The sequence below is a fragment of the Notothenia coriiceps genome, unplaced genomic scaffold, assembly GCF_000735185.1.
Source record: "Notothenia coriiceps isolate Sejong01 unplaced genomic scaffold, NC01 NC01_scaffold00028442, whole genome shotgun sequence".
Classification (NCBI taxonomy): domain Eukaryota; kingdom Metazoa; phylum Chordata; class Actinopteri; order Perciformes; family Nototheniidae; genus Notothenia; species Notothenia coriiceps.
In genome coordinates, this window is record NW_011361143.1 from 42,968 (window position 1) to 60,551 (window position 17,584).

Here is a 17,584-nt window from a genome sequence, read left to right on the forward strand (position 1 = left end):
TTTTTGGGACGGCAGAGCCTTTACTTTGACTCTTTCATCTGCTGGGTGACTCACTCACTCACTCTCTCTCTCTCCGCCGCGGGGCCCGATGGTGCGGCGCACTGAGGAAACGAGGAGCTCAGACAGATCTGCGCATGCGTACATGTTCACAAACACACAACATATGTTCACACACAAACGCTTGAATGTGTTTTTGTGAAGCAAGCTATGATGTAAACATAAACCAATAGCAGTCACATTGATCCAATAATCTGAAAGCCTTACACTCAAATGTCTGAGTCTCTCGCCTAAAAATCTGATCCTATGCTTTGCCCCCCCCCCCCCAATCTCTTTGTGTCTCCCATTTAGAGTGTTAGTGTGAGGTGGATTCGGGCCTTCTTTGATCATCCCTCAGCCTATGTTTCTCTCCTCCTCTTCTAATCCATGACCAACTGAATAATGTGATTTGGTATATCTCCAAATGGCAGAGGACCAACCTAATAAGTCAGCAGTGACAGTGGGCAAGAGAGAAGAACAAGACGTGGCTACGACAACAACAATAACAACAACAACAACCTCGTACCACCATCTTCTGGCTGAGAGAGAGAACGGTACACACACACACACAGGAGCTGAAAATCAAAGCTAGTGTAATTTTAGCGGTTTAGATGCTAAACAAAATGTTAAGTGTACAATAATAATGTATTCTCTGTGGTTTTAGAGGATATACAGGTTAAAAAACTAATTCACAACATTGTTTCATCTTTGCTTGTGGTCTCCCTGTGTCAATGTAAACTGATTTCAAAAGCACACAGGTCAAATCAACAAGAGGTAGCAGTGATCCACACATATTGATCCACAGAAAAAAGGAAGCCTGGAAACAACAAAGACTGGGACCATGATCAGTGTGCAGGTTTTGCACTAAAAACATTTTGGGTGGTCCATTCACAAATGCACACAGCTCTAAATATGGATGTGAAAGCAACCAGAACACATCAAAACACATTACGATCCAATCAGTGGAAACCACATGTAAGGATGGACAAGGTTGTGTCCACACATGGGACGTAGTGTGAAAACAGATGCGTGTCCGGCCACATGAAAAGAACGCCCGGTCAGCTTTCTGCACAGCACTACAAACAAACACAAATGGATTTCCTTTTCCTAACAACTTAAATGAGGCTTTGAAGCCTAAGGTTATAAACTTCCCCTGGATTCACAGTTTCCAGCTGTGTGACTGATCACAAACAAGTGTTTTCTTATCTAAGCGACCATCAGTATCTAGTCCATAAGAAGTCATAAACAAACAAAACCATGTACATTTGTTTGTGTTAGATGTTGTTTGTAGCCAATGCTCCAAAAGAGCATCAGCATCTACTCAGACAAGCCATCTAAAATCCCTTTACAACTGTGTCATTTTATAAGTGAGTATACACAAAAAAAACTTCCTGACTACTATGCCTGCTCATACACTGTGAACCAACAAGTTGGAACTTCTAGAAGAATAACATTTAAAGAATTGCCCTGTGGGACAAACAAAAGCAACTTCAAGACACAGACCCTCACACTCCAGCTTCCTAATCAACCTGTTTGTGTGTGTGTGTGTGTGTGTGTGTGTGTGTGTGTGTGTGTGTGTGTGTGTGTGTGTGTGTGTGTGTGTGTGTGTGTGTGTGTGTGTGTGTCTAAGAAGAGACTTTCCAGTGAAGGGACACACATGGGACAGGGCCAGAGGGACATTGGGTGCTGTGACACACGGAGCAGGAATTGGCCACTGCATGCCAAAAAGCTGCTTCCTCATTGGCTGATGTTTGCCTCCAGGTGGTTTTGTCACACTTGGTTAGTGTTTGATGAAATGCCCTCGCCCTTTGATCTGAAGTGAAAGTAGGCATGTACACACATGCACCTGAAAGTACTACAAATACACACGTGCTTTCCTTTTTTTTTGCAAGTGCATGGTGACATTTACAGAAGCAATTAAAAGCCACCAGAAAGAGGGTTCTTAAAAATATACAAAAAGTCTGGAGTGCATGTGCCAACACCAAATATATATAAGTTTGCGCTCTCTTTATGACACACTCAATTATGCACAAACACCTGGGTCCACACAAACATATCAGGCAGCATTTGCACATGTAATCTCCTCACGGCAGATCAAAAAGCCATGCTCTCCAGACTAAGAGAGAATATGAATGCAAGGTTCCAGACGTTATTCATTCCCTATCTGATCTTTTGTCTTACAGTATCTCAGATCTCTAGGTTTGACAAGCAGGGAGTGAGTATTATACAGCTGAGTGAGGTGAAGAGGTCAAACAGAAAGACCTTTCATCCACTTACCATACTTAAAGCTAATTATACACACTTACTGCAAAAGATAACCTATGTTTTATGTGGTAGGTATCATGGCAGTTGTGGAATAAGTATTCAGAGCCTTAACTGGAGTAAAGGTCGCACTACACCAATGTAAACATTACAAAAAGAAGTATAAATAATAGCCGCAAAATGTAGTTTTTTTTACATGTTATTGACATAAAATCATCTGACAAGTTGAGGTTAATATATACATATATGTATATGTATTGGTGGACCTTTTTAATAACTCATAGGCATCTGAAATGTAACCCAGACTAAACAGACGTGACTTTTTTACTCAAGTAAAGCACCGAAGAATATACTTCTGTTAGTACAGTGCTTGGGGAAATATGCTTAGTTACTTTCCACCACTGGATCATGTGTGGTGTGAGGGAGGCCGGATTGGTGCTCACTGTAGCCCAGAGATGAGGCATCTTTATCAGGCACAGAGGCAGCTTCACAGGCCCCTCAGTGGAGAACGGAGATTGGGAGGTCTGGGTTTGTGTGTGTGCGCGACACACACACACACACACACACACACACACACACACACACACACACACACACACACACACACACACACACACACACACTTCAATAGCAAGCAGACTAACCCCCCCCACACCTTCTACTCAGCCCACCTCCATCACTTTTCCTTCTCAGCTCTTTTCTTTTTGGTGCAGCTCAAATCTTAACGTCTGATCTCCTCTGATTTTCTGTTTCTCATTATTTCATTCCAACAGCTTCGACAGTCTACTCCCAAAACATCCCCCTGTATCCCTCTCTCCTTCTCTGTCTCTCCCATAAACGCATGCGTCTTTGATGGGAATCCATTCATGGATTTAATGGATTTCTCTGGCCTTTTTTCCAGGATCCGGGAGATGTGTTAAAAAAAAAAAAAAAAGCTGGCCTCTGCTTCCAAGAGTATGTTGGACTGCAGAGGACAGCATTTCTGTGTGCATCAAAAGAATGAGACATTTCAGCTCACAAAACAGGGCGAACGAGTCAATATGGATCTGAAAGCTGGCTGACTTCAATCCCACGTGAAAAAAAACAGGGCGCAAAGAAGAAGTGAAACTTTTCCCCAATCCCAAGTCTAACTTGGACACAGATAAGAAAAAAAAGCAAAGCTGTTTCGACCTTTTTGTGATTTTTTTTGTTAGAAGAAATGTACTTTGAGCTGACAAGAAGGGACTGAGAAATCATTAATCTCTTTCATGAAAAGTGAAACTAGCACATTTCTTATAGTGTTATCAGTCTCAGTTCAACATATAGCATCACTGCTTTGAATCCACTCCAGATTCCTCGACAACTGTGGGTCATTTTTCCCATGGAAGAGGAATTAAAGTGAGCCAAAAAAGATAAATCATCTTTCAGTTGCAAAACAGCCTTCTCGTATCCCAAAATGAATTAAAGGGACTGATAGGAAATAGCGTCATTTTCTTCAAACGAGGATTACCCTGTAATAAGCACACTCTTCTCCTCGGATCCCTCTCCCTTCAGTACCCCAGGTTCTGTGTGCCATATGGAGCCAAAATGGCCGGCTGGGTGCTTTGGAGGTCCCTGCATTCCGGGGCTAATGCTGCGCAGCTGGGGCGGGCTGGTGTCTAATGAAAAATGCTCTCTTTGATGGGACCTGCAGAGGGATTAGGTTCTGATCAACACCACCTTAGGTCAGCTTCCTGCTAGACCAGCACAAGATTATGGGTGATTTCAAAGACGGGGGTCCAGTTTCTGTAGTGGCCAGGGAAGCAATCAAAGACAGAAAGAGAGAAAGAAAGGGACAGGAAACCTCAGAAGTTCTAATTGAAGCACTTCCTGGTTCTCAAAGATAGCAAAACGTAAAGCTGGGCAATGTCTGTGGTTTTCACTTTGTGACTGTCCCTTAAATCCCCGAACGATGAAAAAGTGTATATCCCATGATGGTAAGAGGGTAAGGCAAAGTTCCATAACAACATTAGGGATGCATAACTATCTGACGCAACACTCGGTTTAGACTCTATCTATGACGGAGTAAAAACCTTTAATAGTAATTTGACATGTTTTTTTCTGGTGTTTACAAGGACATTTCTCAATAACACTAGGCTCTTTGAGTCTGTGGGTAAATCTTAGAGGTCACATGTACAAAAGTTTAACCCCATCTTGGATGTGCAAACATTAAGATGTACTGATCTGTAAAACTGAACCGGCGGTCGTTGCGAACCCGAGCAAGCCTTCTTTCTCTGGGGGCGGTCAAAGCTAAGCAGGTAGAGTGGGTTGTATCGGTTCGATCCCCCGCTCCTACTGTACACATGGTCTGGTGAAACACTGAACGTGCCTTGTTTGGTAGCTTGCTGATAACGTTGTGTGGGAGAATGGGTGATCAAGAGTTATAAAAGGCTTCGAATAAAAGCACTATACAACAAGTCCACGTCAAGCATACACTCACACACAATCTGTTCTCACTGTCTGCACTGATTTGAAATAATAGCTTGATAGAGACAACATTTTTCCAATATCCTCTGACAAACATCTATTGGAGAAAGAGATATACAAAGAGGCAGACATACAGAGAAACACTTTGAGATACAAAGAAAAAATACAAATGATTTATTGCCTGCACAAGGACATTGCTAAAACATACAACAACACCACTTCTAGTGGTAATAGCAGCTGACTTCCCACAGGCTGAAAGGCAACCACAGCTGTATGCAGGAATAAACACAGCTTTTCTTCTTCTGCCCAGTGTTTTCTACCTAATTACTGGTTCGAGGCTATTTCAAACACGAGCGCCATCCACTCTGTTTTGTGAGAAACTGCTTGTGAACGGAAGAACGTTTCACATGTTATGAAACCTTTGTTTGAAATGCATTTATCCACAGAGGGAAGTGATGTGATGTGTTTCATGAACCCTTCACCCACCTTCTCTTGAGCCGCGTCCTTCTCCTGCTGGTGGCTTTCCTCAAGGTCGCTGCGGATGCGCTCCATGTCCGAGCGGAGCCGGTCCAACGATGCCTCTCTGTCCAGGAATTCTCTTTGTTTTTCTTCCTCCCGGAGTAACGCCATCTCAGCCAACTGTTGCTTGTGCTTCTCATTGGCTCCATGGAGATCCTCACTTAGACTCGACAACTGAGATTCCAAATCTGAAATCGTCTGCGAGGAATTGGAAACAGAAATGTACAGTCGTGTAAATTAAGATTGTACATATATGCACACCTTGGTGCATTTGTAGATGATTAGGAGTCAATTTCAATTCAGATGACATTTTCTGATTTTTTTTTTATGAATGTATGTGATGTGTATAAATGGTTAGGCTATAATATAAATAATATAATAATATAAATCATATAATAGATAGATGAACTCAGGCGATTTCTAACAAACATCAGTAAGATTTCTGCGAAATGGCAAGATGGGTGGGAAGGGGGAGGGACAGGGTGGCGTGGGAAAGGGATTCCCTTTATTTTAACTTTTTCTTTTTCTCTTATTGTCTATATCATTTGTATTTGTGTATATAAGTCCGTCTGTGAGGGCAACAAGAAAACAATAAAAAGTTGGTCACAAAAAAGAAAAGAAATGTACAGTCGACTACGATAAGTGATGGTAACCATTCATCAGGACATGGTATTTATTTCTGTCCCTGACACATGAGGTTCTCCATTTCCCTCATGAATATGGGAGAAACAAGGAGAAAAAAAAGAGTAAATGATGTGTCGTGTAGGGTGATAATATAAAAACAAATAAACACAGATACCACAATGAGAGATGCTACAACAGGCAGATGTTAAGAAATGCTCTGTATTGATAGGAATGATTAAAAGGATGCTGCAGAGAGTTTGAGTTTCACAAACATGCTGAAATGTTTCTCTTTTTGACTACTCTAGCAGGGGCTGCTGTGATGGTGTAACCTCTCTCTTTTTGAACTGCTCAGCCTTGACTTCAACCAGAAGAGCTCTTTAATAGTGCTGCCAGTGACCATCAACATTATATAGCAGGAATGCTAATAAGCCAAACCCCACAGCCTCTGAAACACCAGAAATAAGACTGGTCTGACACAAGCAATGACACTCAATCTCAGATAGATTGAAGAGTTTAGGATATGCAAAAAAAAGAAAAAAGAAGCTTACTGTTTTCACAAAATTGCCTCACAGTTTGTTTGATGAAGGTTTATTGCCTAAAACCTAAAATAATTCCTTTTTTAAGAGTATTTTATTTTGAAAAGTGAGATAACCATGCATATTTTTGTATTATAAAGTAGGTTTGAGTGCTATTAGAAAAACACTGTGAAACTATCATAACTTCTATTCAAGTAGGTTTGCACAAAAACTGTGCCTTTAAAGTGATAGTGATAATACTAATAATAATAATAATAATAATACATTACATTTATAATGCGCTTTTCCTGGTGCTCAAAGAGCTTAAAGTAGCCGCCAGAAAATGTGTAATGTTGTGATGTCACAATTATACTACACTTAGGTAGAACGTGGCGCCCCAGTTTGTTACAGTCATTCCCCGGCTGAAAAGACACAGAGAGCAACAGATACAGAAGACCTGGAAAAACCGACCAATCAGAGCAGAGTAGTCTTTTTTGGAGTGTGTCTTAAAGAGACAAACGCTATACTAGAGTGTTTTTAATGTATAACTATTACATGTATAATCAGAAAGAGAGTATGAGGATAACTATGTGGTTCTTGAATATTTAAGCATGTTAAAACGTTCAGGCAAAAAAGCCAAAGTTTTAGCTTAAACATTAACATAATTGTCCCCTTTAATGTACACTTTACATTGTTTCACACTTAAAGCTTTCACAAATGTGTTGAACATAATCACATATATTGCTTCTGTCAGTATAATATGATCATTCCCTACAATTTACAACAAGCAATAAGAAAATATGAATTTAGTGAAGTGTGGTTCTAAGAAGCACTGCAGTTTGGGTGTTTCACAGTTCCCTACCTACATTGCACAGCTATTGCACATCCTCATTACTCTCCTTGGTTTACTTGATTTATGTCTTACTTTGGTTCAAACTATGTGCTCTGCTTCTTACCCCCCCGCCCTCCACGCTAAAAGCCTGGGCATCCAAGGACAACGCCATGCTAAGGCAATCAGACGGAAAGTGTCTGAAGTCTTTTTTAGCGGGCACTGGGGAGAATCAAAGAGACTTCAAAGGAGTGTCACAAAAACAGGCAGATGCTGTGGCTCCGTGTTGTGCTCCCTCCAACACTGGCACACACAGACAGACTCACATGCGCACACACAGACATAAACAGACAAACAGCCACACATGGTCAGGCTGCCGCACACATACAATCGCATGCAACACAGTCAGAGAGAATATGAGGTAAAAACCAAACACAAGCAATCCTTTCTATCTCTGTGTCCCAGTGCTGTTCCTCAACATTACCCGTCTCACTGCTTCACTTGCGCCTTCAAGGGCAAGCAGCTATTAGAACTGAACTCTTGAGGATGTTTAATGTATAATTCTCTCTTTAACAAATGTGGATGATCTGCCTTCCAAAAAAAAAAATCCTTGAAAAAGTAAGAGTATAATTTCCCAGAACAGAGGCATTGACACTTCGGAAACATAAGAGGCCAAAAGAGCATGTCTCCTTTGGAAGTATGTGAGCAGGGCCACTTCCAACAGGGCACATGTTAGCATGCAGATGTGCAGCTTTGAGATGAAGCAGCTCTTGGTGACAATAGGAGAGTGTCAAATGAAATATATTGGGTCAAATCGTGTCAGCTAAAAAGACTAAAGACTGGGGAACCAACAGAAGGCTGGTTAACAGACATAATACGTTTCCATCGAGACAAGAACATTTTGAAGAGAAGTTATAAGACTCCATTAGTGACTGTAGGTCTTTATGTATAACATGTATATAAAAAGAGACAGAAAAAGAAACACCAGAAGTAGCTGCTCTGCCACAATAACTACAAAGTTGGTTTTTTAAGGGATTTTTCTTTATTACCCATGTGCTACTCTCTTTGCAAACTTTAATGTTACATTTGTTCAAGCAGAATCCTTTATAGAGTGAACAGCCAGGATGTGCTGGTAATAAAAGTAGAGTCGCTATAATTTAGTTTTTGACAGCAACAACAACAAAGCGGCCACTCCTATCACTGTTCTATGATATGCGGGCGGGCCTCCCTTGTAGAAATAAAACCAATTATGCAGGGTGTCCACATATTTGAAAGAGAATGGCCTCGACTTAGAAAAACAAAAAAAGAGGAAAACATTGGTAAATCATTCAAATGAATTTGAATAGATTAATTATGCTATTGTTATACTAATGTGGGAATGTATTTGTGGATGTTATAAAAGAAAGTGATATATTAACAGTAATTTAAAAAAAGGATTACATAAAAGTGACATAACTATAAACAGAAAAAACCTGAGGCACAGCTAATAAAATGTATAATTCCATCTGTGCATGTCAGCGCAGGCCCTGGCATTGTGCACGTTGGCTCACAGGCACACCTGAATGCTGTAGACCCAGAATTAATCTCATTACTGTGGTTGCATCTGTTCTGTTCCTGCAAATGACTGCTGTGAGAAATGATATTGTGCATTAGCATGACAGGTGACACAACCTTTAGCTTGAACTCCAAATCGAGGCTTATTAGGATAGCTTAGTTGTTTACCACTGCTTCTATTCGTTATGCTATCGGGAAAGCTAATACTTTGTGTGCTGCATTGCTCTGACAAATAGTTAAATAATTAACTATTAAAGAACATTTGTTTAAATAATAATACATTTTACTTGTAAAGCACCTTTCAATGATAAAAGTGATCCCAAAGTGCTAAAAGGGGCATAATATACTTAATGTAAATGTAAACAATGCACTGGCTTTGTGTTAGCATTTAGCAATACAACAGAGTAAAACGCAAAAGTTATAACTGATAAAATCACCAGTCCGTTTACTCCTCGACAGGCAAATAATGTATTCATGTTTAGACTTAGATACATACAATACATTTGCACTCGTGTTATAGTTTAATTAAGAAAAACAAAATGTAGGTAAGATGTTGTAATAAATGTGTTTTTTCAGCCTGCCATTTAAAAATGCATCTGCCTGAAATCAACAATATGTGATGTATGCACATACTAAAATGGCTTCCTGTTTTGAAAAGAGAGCATGCTCCACACATCACAGAACACCAGCAGTCACTGATGACTTTCCCATGACCAATTGTTCAGAATGAAGGAGAAAAACATAAAACCTCAGATGAACAGGACATGGGAAGAGTAAGACGTGATGAAATCATTCTTAAACCACAATGCCAGTCATAGTAGGATCTGCTACAGGAAGTCATTGAGTAACAAGACAAGATCTGCTTAACGACACCAGATCTCAGGGACACAATCATTTGGTTAGTGACAGTACACAAGCGCAGAGACAATCAACGTGCACACTGGTCTAGCTGCCTCCCTTCATCTGACACCCTCTTATTTGACTCAGCTTGTCATCCCCCTCTTCATTTGACTCATCTTAATCACGTAGTTGGGATTGAAATGCTTTGAAAAATTGACAGCATCATTATTTAGTCCATCACGGCCCAGAAGAAAGACCTCACCAGACTCTCCCTCTCTCCCATGCTGTTTGAAGTCCAGATGGCGTGCACGTTTTCCTTTAGAAAATACATTAATTAATTGGGAAGATAATACCTATAAAATGAGTTTGGAGGAGGAGCTGGTGGGAAGAATATGAATGATACGTTTTTTATAGAACAAACAATTGTGTTGTTCGCAAGGCTTTAAAATTCATTTATAATGCTTGTCCTAGTTTTTGAAGTCCGACTCTTACTAATGTTTAAAAACTGAAAATACACAAAATGGAGTATATATTAAGAACAGCAAGAGTGAAAAACTAAAATTGTTTTACATTCAATAGAATTCATCTGTACATTCTCGAAAAACTCATCATTTTGTAGGGAATATATATAATACAAAAGTTTCAAGGTAAACTTCGTAATTGTAGAAGTATGAGCCATCATTTCATATCCAGTGTGACTACACAAAAGATATAGTGTTCCTCTCCCATCCTGTTACTTTAACATTGATTTGTTTAACATGGCTGGATGATTTCATCACAATGTCTGTAGAAGGAAGAAAAGAAAAGGCCATTACATCAGGAAGTGGAGCCTTTTAGAGGATGTAGTGGGTATGGATCCCAAAAACAAAGCTTCTTCATCTTTCAAGAGACATTGATCAGCTGACGGGACAATGCAGAATTGTCTGGGAGCTTCTTTTCATACTTCTATTTTTTTCAGCTTCAAACATTTTTTTTCCTTCAAGAGAACATTGAGTTCCAAGAGGCTGAGAATGTATGAGTTAATCCCCAGAGTCGGTGGGATGCCAGCCCCACGCCAGGCCTAGAATCCAGCAGCATAATTCAGATTCTTCCATTAAGGATATTATACCATTTAAGGCACAAACAGAACAATTAAATATAACCTAAAGTGTGGACATGAGACAAATAGAAGCTCCTTGGCTTACACAACATCGGTGTTTACTAGCCTTTATAATTTGCAGCTGCTTCACGGTGGGCTCAATATTTTGGATAAAGTGCTCTGGTGGGAGGAGGACAACGTGTCCCAGTTTTTTTTAAATCGATGCCACGACTCATTGGCAAGTCAGGAATGCTATTTATTAGTGTCCCACCACATCAAGGGGATGAGTGGGTATTACTCATCCTATGAGTGTGTGACTGACATTTGCTGTTCACTTCCCAACTTCCGAGCTGCAACTATCCTTGCCCTGATTCCAGGAAGACTGAGAGAAAGTGTGAGAAGAAGGGAGGCAGAAATAATGAGGCCATGGTTCAATTGCCACAGCAGGCATGACGGTTACTGACATGTCACTTGAAGATAATATACTGCCCATCCGACCCATGTGGTGGGAGCGTGTTGTTTTAAAAAGTCCTGAGCTTCCCAGAAGCAAAGGAGAAAACAAGCCAGAGAATTTGCTTTACAGGAAGTGCTCTATGTTTTCTGTGTGCATTAACAAAATGCTCTTTTTTGAAGATTCAATGAACATTTCCACACTTTCTCCGCCCTGTGTTATACGTTTAAAAGGCCACATTGCTAGCAGTATGACAGCACAGATATCCTTGGTGGTAAACAACTTTGGTAAACAAACAAGTGTTTAGGAGTAAGTGGCCTTTTATCTGCTACTTATGTCAGCTTGTTGTCATTTAAACCGCACATCCATGTGCTCAAACAGGAAGTCAAACCAGCTCACATCCACACCACACTTTCAGAGACCTCACAATCCCATCCTTCATCTTTCCAAGGCCCGAGTGAAAATCTTGATTTCTGCTGCGTTAACATCTGACGTTAACGCATCTCTACTCAAAATGCTGCTCAAGCAAACGGGAACTGAGAATATAAGATGAGCACTGGAGAAGTTTATTTTCTGTCACCTTCTGAGATCCAAGGATTCGTGAAACAACACGTCATTTTGACACGAGTAGGACAGCATGTTATCAGCAGAAATGTCCTGTTGTGACGGCATCTCCAAAAAGCAAAAATAACACACTAGCTGGTGGCATTGGGGCTGTGAAAAACATTTCACCCCAAAGAATTAGACGGGGGCACATTAGAGAGCACCTCTCCCTGTTGCTTTTTGAAGTACATTTTCAGAATGCTGTGGCGCAACCAGTATTATAATAACTGGCATGGCGATTGAGATGGCTTCTCGCAGTGTTTAAAAGAATTGCCTCAGTGTATGTGAAGCCTAGTATGAAAGAATATTTTTGATATTTGAGCTACCGACAGGGGGCCGTTTTGAACATCAGGCGGAGCATCACTCCTAGTTTCAATATTACAACCTTAAATGAAAACATAAAAAAAAAGAAATGTCAGAGTCAAAAAGATTATATTTTGATATCCTAAGAGTCTTTTTAGTTGTTAGAAATGGTTGCATTTTACTAGAAAAATAGGCTTTCAACATCAATACAGTGTAGGACAGTTAACTTAATTTTGGTTTGTTTTTTTGTGGTATGTGTTAATCTCTTGAATGCCCCTTTGTCGTAAATATCTGTACTAAGTTATGATGAATACAACTTTAAAAAAATGTACGTGAAGTCCGACTTCTTCGCCATCCATTTGGTGCGACTGTAACTGGATCCACATATCCAGCTAATGACCAATAAACAAAAATTATCTCCATGCTGACAATGTCCATTTGATCAGGAAGCCTAAAGAGTCAAACACATCCACAGTTGGGGGCAGGTTTGTCAAATGGCGTCCCACAGAGCTTCAAGCTAGCCCAGGCTGGAGAGAGGCGAAGACGAGGGGACGAGATGAAGACCTGCTGCTGGTTTGGCTAAACGGTGACAGAATAGGCATGCCCGTTAATATAGATCCAAATGTCATACATTCATTGTGGCCGTCAATTCTGAAATAAGAGAATAACCAGCGTTTTCCGGAGGGAGATGACTACCTGCGGTGAGAGGAGAATGCCATGCAGAGATACACTTCGGAGGGAGTAGAGGGCGCTTGACGCTGGTCTATAACCTTACAGCGGAAAATAAAAGAGAAATTGGACCCAGGGTTTCAGAATAAAACCTTGGCGCCCAATGGAACAGATTTCTTCTCCTTCATCTGGCTACCTGTGGTGTCTGGATTTCAAATATTTGCACTTCTATCAAAAAACCCTGCTGCGATAGAAAGAAAATCTTAAACATTTTTTAGAACAACGTTAGAAGTCGGCACTGTATGACTTTTTTGTTTAGTTTATTCAATTTTCCCCCAAAAACTTTCTTTCCGCGCGACGTTGTTTTTGCCGAAATTATAAGAAAAAACATTCAGATAGCAATACCTAAATTATTTCGTAAACTACCAACCGATACACAGCTATCCATAAAATCATTCACGCCCAATATCAATATCTGTCCTGCTCCAAGTAAAAAAAGTGTCTTAACCCGCTGTGCTTTTGAAACCCCAGGAAACCGTCAATGTGCGAAATACAAAATGGTTGTCCACGGGAGAGCGATGGGTCAGCATGTGTGTGTGTGCAAACGTGGATCAGTGGAGACCCCCTACCTGGGCGTCGAGCTTCCTCCACTCCTGGGTGTTCTGTTGGTGCTGTTGCAGGGCTGCCCTGGCCTGCCTCTCCAGGCTGCTCACCTCCCACTGGCGCTCCTGGACCAGGCTGTCCTTTTCCACGCTGTGCTGTTGCTGTAGCCGCGTTCTCTCCTGCTCGTGCTGCATGCGCTGCTCAGCCATCTGATTGGACAAGCAGGCAAAGAGAGACTTCATCAGCCAACACACACTCAGAAGCAATCCTGTCGTCATGACAACTTGTCCATCTACCGATCCATTCATCCTTTCTTCCTCCTATACCTATAACTGGACCCATAACACCTACGTGCCCTACCAATTCGGCCAAATTGTTGGGAAGGTGGTAAAAAAGCAAGGAAAGTTTCTCCGCTTCCTCCCATTGTCAGAGGAAGGCGTGATGTGATGTGTTTACATCTGGCTTGCTCCCCCGCCCTCCCACCTCCACTGCCAATTGTACAGACCGGCCCTCAATGCCGCACTCCTTTCTGTCTCTACAAATCTGCCCCCCTTGCCCTATTCTGCCATCGGACATATAAAAGAGCAGCTAGTTTGGGCTATGCATGCAAGCCGGTAGGGGTTAGCCATCTGCTGCAGTAATTACCCGATGCCCCATGCTATGCGTCTGACAGCATGTGAAAATCGGCTTAGCCGATGACTATGATGATCAAATAAACCCAGATAATAAAAAAAAAGAACTGGAGGTTGGTGAAAACAGCAGAAACTTTGAAGAGAAACGAGAAGATGCTACTAATCTTTGATGGCGCCTTTACGTGTGATGAACTAAGTTCTTATTCATTCATTCCATTAATATCAGTTTATGTTTTCAAAATTGATACGATTCTGATACAAAAAGTATTTACCAGACCATTTTTTCATGGGTTTAGGCTTCTAGAATAGCAAGGAGCTACATGCACCAATAAATGGGAAGCCAACTTCGCTAGTTTTTGAGTTACAAACAGCTGTACACAATACAGTAGAGGTAAATAAAACACTTCTAATGGGACACAAAGCCCAATTTCTCAGAGCTTAATCATCCTGGCAGCTGAAGTAAGTCTGTATCCCAGAATCACTGTGAGCGGAGTCACCTGCTGAGAGGTGAGCCTTGGCAGCAGAGCTCCCCGCCCCAAGCCTTTCCCAGGCTCTGTTCCCTTCCCACTCCCCCATGGCGGGGGAACCTGTGACCCCCACACCATCCCGCCGTGCAGTCCCAGCCGGAGCCCTGAAAGGACAGCAGGGGCCTGGGGCCCATTTGCTTCCCTGCTTTGAAGCTAATCCCCTGCACATTGTGCTTGACGGCACCCTACCTGGCCTGCCAGAGAAGCGGAGATCCACAGCCTCTATGCCCGGTGCCTGTTCTATCCACGGGCCTATCTTTGGACATTGCATGCTATTCAGAGCAGGTGATGAATGAGGGGCTATCTACAGGAAGCCGGATTCCGTCCCCAGCACTGAGAGGAAGGCCACAATAGACACTTCATTTTAGCAGCCAAGAATTTACCCTTCAGATTTTGAGGGAGCTTTGCTAAAAGCTCTCTGAAAGGGCGATGAGAAGAATTATAGCTGGATAAAAATGTATTTTATCTCAGCGGCCCAGTTAATGGCATGGTAAAAATACATACACACACTCTCTAAAGATACCCCTCGCAATCCATTATTCTAGTTTACAATAGGACACCACAACGCTCCATTTGACAAACTGTATGCAGAATGTGGGCAACTTCTTCCAATGCTATCATTGGTGATGCTGATGTTGTCTACGGTGAATTCCACTGCATTCATTTTCCATAATAGATAGATACAAATGAGATCCACAGCCAGAATATGTTGTCCCAAAGGGATAGTCAGACTCTTACAGCACCACAAGTTACAGCTGACAGACTGATAAGCTGGCAATTGCTTCAAGAAGTCCCCAGCTGGACAACGTGGCATGCTGCAACAGAAATTAGGGGCGGACATCGTGGCTTCCTGTACGCTCCTGTTTAGAGTCTCGGGTCATTGGGGTTTTGGAGGAACGAGGGGATCAGAGGTGAAACAAGGACGAAGAAATGGGTAAGATAGATCCATTGTGAGAGAAAATCAGCTAAAGAAAAAGACGAAGAGGAGATGACAGAAAGCAGACCCAGCAAGGCGTCTGGTTGTGACATCACGTAGCGCCAGCGTGCAGCGGAGGACGCTGGGTGCTGCGGTTCTTAAAGGGACCGGCATGGAGTTTATGAAGGGAAGACTGAGTCGGTTATAGCACCGCTTGGTGCCACAGATGCAGAGTGAGTAGGGTGTTACTGCACAGCACGACTCCTGTCAGCCCGGCCCGACATGGTGTGCATTGATCGCATTGAGACAGGACAGTGAGTGAGGTAATGGGCTTCTTTCAGCCCCGCAGTGAGAAATCTGAAATGTTTGGGAAGGAGGAGGGAAGAGGAGGGTGTGGAGGAGATTTGAACAGAAGCCCTGTCTGGTCCCAGCAGGGGAGTGTGGAGTAAGTGTGGGAAGGAAGGGAGAAATGGAAGAAAGACAAACCTCTTATTCCTCACTGTAGGGTTTAAACTTAAAGATCAGTGAGTGGTGCTAACCCTAACCCTAACCCTACATATGAGTACAGTACGTCCACACACTTGCAAGCCAACAGAATAGTGTCTTTCATTCTTTACTTTCCAATCTAACATCAAGAACGAAGCTGTTGAGTTTTCCCTAAACTCTCAAGGTCACAACTCTAAATCAGCCATTTGACCTCACTGCATCACTCCGACGTCAAGAGGCAGTGCTCTTCTGGACACCATGACGTCCAACTGCCATTACGGTCAGCTGGGAAACAACTCCTTCATACATAGATCGCCTTTTAACGGCTCATCGAAGTTGGCCTTGAGGGAATGTTCTTTTGTGAGTATCTGACTTGACCCCTGCGATCTTGTGACACCAATCTCTCTGGAGTGAAAGCACACATTTACACACACGCATGAAGGCATGGGTGAATGGGTACACACAAAGAACTCGTGGTCACGCTTGTGTGTGTGCATAAACACAGCACGCAAAACATAAAAACGATTGTGCTCACATGAATAATCACACGTCTACAGATACATTCTCTCTCTTTTTTTCTCCTACCCTTCTAACTGTGTTGCTAATGTCACCAGCACGCACATCAACGTCATCACAAAGACAGGCCCTTTGTCTTTATGTGTTTTTATCTTGAAGACAAAAGGCTTCCTGACGAGCTGCTCACCCTGTGTAGCTGGCTTCAACTGTCAACCGTTCGCATCCCCCACTCTGAGGCGGCAGATGATAATCGCCACTTCAATATATTTGCTTTGATGACTTACCTGTTTTTCCACATGAGATGGAATTCATGATTCCACTCAAGTTGGCACACAAAACACCACGAAAATCGTACAGTAACGAGACCATTACAAAGGCTTAATATGTCTTTTGGATATACATATGATGTGTTTAATGGTTTAAGCTGCATTAGGTGGGACAGGACATACCGCAATATTAAATATTAAGTGTTATAATATAAATACTATAATATCGTATCAGATAACACGCTATAAACAAGTCAAGTCGAGTCACTTTTCTTCTTATTATTATGTTATTATCATTATTATTATAACTATTATAGATATTGCGATGAAGTCATTATCATAAATCATTTTGGGGCGCAATAAAACCTGTTTCTTGTTACTTTTGTCCACACCGCGCTGAAAGGGAGAAGCATGAAATTATTCATGTAGTGAAAACCATTTCGATGACAGTTTATAATTTCAGAAGGAACTAGGAAGATGCATTTCCTTCTTTCCCGGTAACACATTTTCTGTTAGATACATAATAAATCCCATTTAAATCTTTTGAAAGTTAGATTCTTTCCCCCTACAAACGTCATTATAACTACAAACAGTCACGGAGCCGTTTCTCCACCCCCTTTGGAAACAACACTGACCTTCTGTCCTTCACTTAAAACTATCTCCAGCACATTAGACACAGTGTAAACTTCATCTGGCCTGGAAATGAGAGTTAGCATGCTTATTATCAGACAGGTTGAGAGCGAGTTTGGTGGCTGGGAGTCAATCATGATGTGAATACAGATTGGAAATAGAGATGCTACACCATATTAATGCCGTATAGCCTCTTCATCATTCTTCATTTAAATTATTATTGATGCTCAAACTTGGGATATATGCACCTCCTATCAAATGGTGCAATCAGTTGCTATGC

The 17,584-nt window shown here is 41.7% G+C and overlaps 1 protein-coding gene across 1 annotated transcript in view; it reads right to left on the reverse strand.

Annotated features, from left to right (window-relative positions):
- LOC104958211 (centrosomal protein of 112 kDa) overlaps positions 1-17,584 on the reverse strand; it is a 50,319-nt gene that overhangs the window by 29,296 nt on the left and 3,439 nt on the right. Inside the window, exons 3-4 of the mRNA XM_010785937.1 lie at positions 13,358-13,540; positions 5,230-5,460 (exon numbers count right to left, since the gene is read on the reverse strand). Coding sequence (XP_010784239.1) covers positions 5,230-5,460; positions 13,358-13,540 — 414 coding nt within the window. The remainder of the gene's footprint in view (positions 1-5,229; positions 5,461-13,357; positions 13,541-17,584) is intronic.